At 40.4% G+C, this 7201-nt stretch overlaps 2 protein-coding genes across 2 annotated transcripts; one reads left to right on the top strand and one right to left on the bottom strand.

Moving 5' to 3' along the window:
* Window positions 1–1718: 1718 nt before the first annotated feature.
* Window positions 1719–3263, bottom strand: LOC145432841 (26S proteasome regulatory subunit 10B). The gene has a single exon (XM_080309645.1). The coding sequence runs from the start codon at window positions 3176–3178 to the stop codon at window positions 2012–2014; it is 1167 nt and encodes a 388-aa protein (XP_080165771.1). The 5' UTR covers window positions 3179–3263; the 3' UTR covers window positions 1719–2011.
* Window positions 3264–4493: 1230 nt separating this feature from the next.
* On the top strand, window positions 4494–6423 carry LOC145432843 (uncharacterized). Its single transcript, XM_080309647.1, has 2 exons — window positions 4494–4762; window positions 5326–6423. The coding sequence occupies exons 1-2, from the start codon at window positions 4582–4584 to the stop codon at window positions 5823–5825; spliced, it is 681 nt and encodes a 226-aa protein (XP_080165773.1). The 5' UTR covers window positions 4494–4581; the 3' UTR covers window positions 5826–6423.
* Window positions 6424–7201: the final 778 nt, after the last annotated feature.

The following is a 7201-nucleotide window of genomic DNA, read 5'->3' as shown; positions in this document are numbered from 1 at the left end:
TTCAATAGAACAAGAGGTTTGGTTGAGGTATGAACAGAGAACAGAAATAGACATGTTGCTATTTATAAATTACTTTACTATACTAGTTTACGACAACGTCAGCTGCAAGCTTCGATCACTTCGTTTGTGGTCAATTTAATCGTGAGAGAATAATGGATGCTCAGTTAAACGCACAATCATTGAATGATTGGTCGCTCTCGCGGGTTACACTACACCAGCGTTTTGCGAACAATCCAAACATATGCAAGATACAGTGATTTTTATCGAAACCGATTACTTGATGACTTGAAATTGACTCGTGAATTTTGCTGTGAGTCACGAGTCAATCCACATTTCTGATACGCCGAGTCAAGTCAAGTCATTTCAGCAAAGTGACTCGAGTCAAGTCAAGTCATACGAAAAAGGTGACTCGAGTCAAGTCATGACTCGAGTCATCCCAACACTGCTACTTACTTACTTTTCGCTATTTTCAGTTGGTCAAGTAGTAGTTTAATCCTTCAATAAGAAAGATAGTCTGAGGAATTTCGGGGCTGTTTTCAAGGAGTATCAACATTTAATTTTCATGAGTAAAGCCCAGAATTTTTGTCACGCACAGTGGATATGGAGCGACCAATATGATTTCACAAAAGCATCGGGGAATATAATTTAGGTAGCGGGTTGCGTGGTTCCGTCAACACCGCATTGTCGCCCATATGAAATATTTTAACACAGTACATCTGGCTCATCATATCGTTGGAAACTGATGTTTAGCAGTCTAGCATTTACTCATCATATCGTAATCTAGCAGTCCATGACATTCCTAATCTGGAAAAGTGGACTCTTGATGACTTTTTTGAAGTTTTAGACCTGTTTTAGCATACCACCTTTGAAACTTTCTGGACTAAAGACAGGAAATGCATTTTCTGATTTTAGAAGTAGTAGGCTATTCATATTTCATTTCAATTCCCAATATCATACTTTGAGTTTTAATTAGTATCAGTTCTTCTGTCTGGAGAACATACATGTTGAATTATAAAAGCAACTGTTGTTTGTTTGTGATATTCATGGTGTTTGTCGACTACTATGGTCATGGTCATTTACACCAGGTCGATAACTGCCAACTTGTAGCACGGCCCACTTCTAGGATTTTTATAAGACACCGCTTGCACGGATGAGATGGCGAGGAGGGGCCTAGATAAACCTCCAAACACTTGAGGTAGGAATTCTGGAGTCGACATCGGTCGGACTTGAACCCGCAACCCATTGGTGTCGCAGCCGTGGATTATACCACTGCGCTATCTCGTCAGCTCTAAAAGCAAGTGTAGTAATGCCCTTAATTTCCGGCAATAAGGCTACACAATGTGGCATTTTACGATTCACCCTATTTTTAGTTAAGTTTACTGATCGCTCAAAGTGTTAACACCGTATCCGATACAACTTCTCCGTATTGCTCTTCGACTAAACTATACGGCTACCGGCCTTATAATATGGGGGACGAATGAATTACGATCGTTTTCACAACTACTTACTTACTTGAGTAGATTTAAAGTCAGTCAATTATACTTCTGGATTTAGGTTGCTCATGGAAGAAGTACTTCTACTCGTACTTGAGTACTTTCTTGACTACTTTGACCACCTCTGGCTACGACTCAGATCCCAATGATCTGGAATCACTTATTAGCTGCCATAATGCAATAACAGCTAAGGATAGGAGTGGTCACACACCTGTAGACACCATATTGCAAGGGCCTGCACTTTATACAATCATTGAAATGCGAGTCAGCAAGTATATAGACACAAAATTAGAGTATACCAACGTAAAACTGTAATAAGATGTTTGATACACGAACACATTTGAGTCGGTCTCTTGGTTTTTCTTCCAAGAAAACACATTTTAACAGTATTGTTGGTTTGGGCTGCAAAAATGGTTGAAACTTCAGTTTAGTGGCGTGACTCGCAAAATCATGCAATGGATTGTTCATACCATTGGTGCCAGCCTATCGTTTAAGAAAAAATAATTAAATATTCCTATTCAAATCGGCTTATAGTCCAACTTTGTTTCCAATTTCTTGTTCTCTGACAATTTTCGGACGGCTTTCATAAAGTCTTCCTGAATGACATACTCCCGTTCGGCTCTAATCGCGAATAATCCAGCTTCCGTACATACGTTTCGAAGATCCGCACCATTGAAACCGTCTGAAAGTTTGACAACGGCTTCATAATCAATCTCTCCGTGCTTTGTGATGGGAGATGCATGAATTTTGAGGATATCGAGCCTACCCTGTTCGTTAGGTAGTTCGATTTGAATTTTTCTATCCAAACGACCTGGCCGTAATAAAGCCGGGTCAAGGGTGTCGGGTCGATTGGTTGCCATGATCATTTTAACTTGTCCAAGAGTATCAAAGCCATCCATTTGGTTCAAAAGTTCCATTAGCGTACGTTGAATTTCACGATCGGCGCTGGTGCCTTCGGAAAATCTCCTACCACCAATAGCGTCAATTTCATCCATGAATATAATGCACGGTTGGTGATCTCGTGCGTAATTAAACATTTCCCGAATCAAACGAGCAGATTCGCCGATATATTTATCAACAATAGCAGAGGACACAACTTTCAAGAAATTAGCGTCAAGTTGGCTTGCGACGGCTCTAGCAAGGAGAGTTTTTCCTGTGCCTGGAGGACCGTACAGTAGACAACCTTTTGGTGGTGTGATTCCAACACGAAGAAAAAGTTCAGGGTTCAACAATGGTAGCTCAATAACTTCCCGCAACTGCCTGATTTGCTCGGAAAGACCTCCGATTTCGGAATATTTTACATCACCCGGGTCCTCATGTGACATATTGTACACCAACGGGTCGACTTCTCTTGGCAAATACCTCATTATTGTCAAAGTCGTCATGTCCAAAGCCACCCTAGTCCCGGGCTTCAATTTTGACTTATCAACTTGCCGCCTGCATCCGACTACATATCGCGGTCCGTTCGTGGCTTTAACTATAAATTTCTCCTCAGTCAATTGCTTTAACACTTCGCCCACAATTTGCCCGACACTTTGTAAAGCCTTCAAGTCGTTTTCGGACTTATCGTATTGTTTCGTTCTGTCTTTCAATTCGTCGCGTTTTGACCGTAATTTTCCGTCCGCTTCCTTATGATCGATCAGTTTTTGGCGATAATCAGCCAGAATCTGGTCCCTCGAACCCATCTTACTGTAAGATTCTTACAGAACTATTGAATACCGGTTCCAAAAAGTTCCCGTCTCGCAGATTTTCATGAATCGTGACTATGCAAGATGAAAATGCATCATCATAAATAGCGAACCATTGATATCTGGTGTTCGCATGTCAGCAGGGTATAGTTGGCTATTTTTGCGGTGTCGAGGTCATGCGTAATCGCTGCAATGGATATCTTCACTGTTTCGGTCTGGTTTATCAGCAATTTTTTTAGAAGACGAAATATAGCCCCCCTCTCGCTCTGTATCTCTCTACAGTCCATCCAGTCCACTGAGCTATATAAACGGTCCGGCCCGCAGTTCCGCATAGTCCGACGTTTAGTAACGCGGATCTATAACGAGGGGATCTTGATTTCTGAGAATCCCTCATCCATCCGCCACTTTTCTTAGGAAATATTCAAAGTTACCCTGATACCATACAGGGCCTATATTTCGCCCGGTTTTCATGACAATTTCACCAGCAATCCGAAACTACTTTCTACTTCACAATAATCTTCAGAGTCATACTTTGTGATACCGTTGCTGATCTACAATGTTCTTTCCAATTCTTTACTAGTTGCTGACGATTACCCCTGACGAGTGTCAGCCGAAAATAGTCAGGTTCATTAATATGAATATACTATTCAATTCCATGTATATTAAAGTTCTGTACCTCCAAGAAGCTCTTCAAATATTCTGAGTGTAAAATTAAGTAGTCTTGTTTCAAACAGAAGTAGTCTAGTAATAGACAACAACTTGAAATGAAAGCATACATGACCATTTGACCATCTTGCATACTACGAATAAGTAGAATTACCTCGTTACAAAAAGTATCTGAGGAACGATCCGTTCGAATCCTAAGGAACCCATCCAAAAATCCATGGGAATCCTAAAAATCTCGTCCATGCAGAACCCGAACTTTTGCTAAGATACAGTTTACAAAAACAAAGGCTATATAGTTGGGGTTGGCTGATTTATATTTGCTTGAATCTTAGACAGAGAAACTTTATTGTGCTACCAGTCCTGTCACAAGGTATTCATTTACTCTAATGATATATATCGTTGATTTTGATTTACACTGTTAAGTGCTCACTGTCAGTGTTTGGTTGTTTAGCTGACGTTTTATTCCTTTATCTTGAAATCAAAAGTCACTTTGGGTCTGAACTCTCCGAAATAAAGTCTGTAATAGAATCCAAATCAGCGGATCCGGTCATAGCCTTTGCAATATTCGTTTCGAATCCGAGTCCGTCCGATGCTCATCACTGACGCGGATCCGCCGTTTAGTATTACAAGTTACGCTGTTCTCCGTTTCAATATATACTTATTGTTCCGCGTTCGGCGTTTTGCAGGTCTTTAGATTTAGCTCTTTACCTTTAAATGCTGGTATATCATCTGCTATGCAGTCTTCTGTAGATAATCGAAAAATGGAGGAAGTATCCGAACATAGGCGCGCACCAAAGCGGCCGCACTCTCCGCAAAAGAGTGACCCGCAGTCAAGTGAGAAAAACCCCCCTCCAGCTCAAACGGCCGATGTCATGCAATCTGATGAAAAACGGGATAAACTGCTCCGACTTCTGGGTAAGCTCTCTTGAAATCCAATCTGTTTAGAGAATTTGTTGGTGCCAAAGAATTGGAAAATGCGAATCAGCATTGAAACCCATATTGAAATAGATTTTTCGTGTTGTACAAGGACAACTACATAGAAAATTTTCAGCTTCTTCTCCAAATTAGATTGGAATAAGAATAATAGTATTGATAGGTACACACCAAATTAAATTATAACTACTACATTCACAAAATCTTTGGAATTGAATGAAATTCTTAAAAAAGCTAAATACAATGAAAAGCAAACTCATATCAAATCAGGAGTCGATTCTCATGATCATGAGAATGTCAAATGTCTGTACAGCAAGCTTGGCTCGTTTCGCACGATACAGTTGTGCTCTAGCAATTTCAGGAAAACTAGAAATTAGATTAGATCTATAATTTCAGCATATAAACATTTGCCTAATTAGATAATTAGATTAGAATTGGATTTCCGGCATTTTGCACTAATTCATCTAGACTATTAGAATGAGCCAGTTGTACAAGTCTGGTTCGAAGTAGCCTTCATCACAACATCCATTGCAACTCGTTTTTAGGAGGAAAGAAAAGAAAAAATGAGACTGCAGCGAGCAAGTGGCTGGAACGCGTGCGATCACGAGAGGACGAACTTAAAGTATCTACCGAGCTGGAAAGCCAATTTAATGAGTCGTTGACCAATCGCCTGACAGGCGCGTCTCGGAGGCATCTCGGAATCGGGTTTAAAGATGACACAAACGCTACTGCGGCTCCAGATGCAAATACAGCATTGAAAGACGGATCTTCGCCACAACAACCGGAACCAATCAACCCCGCGTACAGGCCCTCACTTCATCCAGGGGCACCCAACCCTATTTCAAGTTTTGACAAACTGCCTACAAATTGTCACCCCGCACAGTACCATCCCAGACATTACCAACCACAACCACCTCATAACTCAACATATGGTCCCCCTCGACCCCCGCCACAGCTGAGCCATACTATGAAACCTTCAGCTGCTAATGATAAACCAATGCCGTCTCGAAACGCGTTTTATGCGCAATTTAAAAAGTCATCTTGATGGGGTTTAAATGAATCCTTAATAATGACCAGAGTTGCCAAAATTTTACTACCTGAGTCATTCGATTCTGAATCGAGTGTTAGGCCAGTATCACTCGTTATTAGAGCATGAATCATGCGGAATGTTTAAATATGTACCTTTTATACGAGCATGAAGGATATAATGCCAGTCTACATCACATTAAAGATGGTTTGGTATTTTTTTCGCAATGCCTATTTCATTGCACTTTCTGACAATGCTGTGGGTTGACTTTGTAGATATGTTATTTCCACAAACTCAGTTTCAATACTCAAAAAAATCTTATCTTACTATTGACTCGAAACATTAGCTTTAGTACTCGATTCAGATTCGAGTACTCGAATCATGTTGCCCAGACCTATAAATAATGAATGGACTCAAATCTGCACCAATCGGAGACGTTGGCGAGTTCACATTCATGTGATTACAATCAGCTGGAACTGCATTTGTGCGCTAACGCCTGCTTGTTTACATTGGTACCAGAGAATAGAATTGTGAACTGCCGTATATTTATACAAAATGTCACTATCACTTTGTTTTGGCAGATTGTGCAGACAATGGAGCAGTTTGTGACATGAAACTTGTATGTATACTATATAGCAGCAGGGGTGGTCAAAGTAGTCATAGCTGTTACTCAAGTAGAATTAGTTCATAAGTTTCTACTCAATTACAAGTAGTAGCATTGTCCAAAACATGTCAAAACTCCTTCAATTGGATATAGAAAAGTACTTGAATAGTTTTAAAAAGTAGATCATTAGGCTGCATACTCTTACCAGTTGATCTAAGGTGGGAAGTCGAAATTGCCAGATGGATTTTCGCGACTAACACAATATAACCAATGTCATTACAATAAGTGTAATTTTCAGAAATATATTCGGTTACTGCGATACAGTAGCTCTTTCGCCCAGTTATAACAATTGCAGGCATTACTTTGTACTTTTGAAAATCCAAAGTGTAAAAGTACGTTTTTTCATAAAAACTGCTTAGCTGAAGTAGAAGTAGTGTAAAAACGACCAATGAGTAAGTAGAACAAGTAGTCATGAACTACTTGAGTACTCACAAAATTAGAGTTACTGCATTACGGACGACCTTTCGATCCGAAGTTCACGAATACACGGACAGGTTGAAGTACGATAATTCTTCTGAGCATCAGTTGTTATATAATTTTTATGATTTCAAAACACCACAAGATACAATGAACAGCTGTGTGTCGATATGGAGTGGTCTTTGCAATCAGACACCGCCTAGGCCAAGGCGATGTAAATAAGGAACATGCAGTGCACGGCACATGCACAGCAAACTGAATGAAAAGCAGCAGACATCCCAGGCGCGTGGTGGTAGCCTACGCTCCACAGCTG

Source organism: Botryllus schlosseri, chromosome 2 (assembly GCF_051294905.1).
Source record: "Botryllus schlosseri isolate E-star chromosome 2, Bs_hap1, whole genome shotgun sequence".
Classification (NCBI taxonomy): Eukaryota; Metazoa; Chordata; class Ascidiacea; order Stolidobranchia; family Styelidae; genus Botryllus; species Botryllus schlosseri.
Note: the sequence above shows the minus strand (reverse complement) of the source record. Positions and strands in the feature narration are given on the sequence as shown.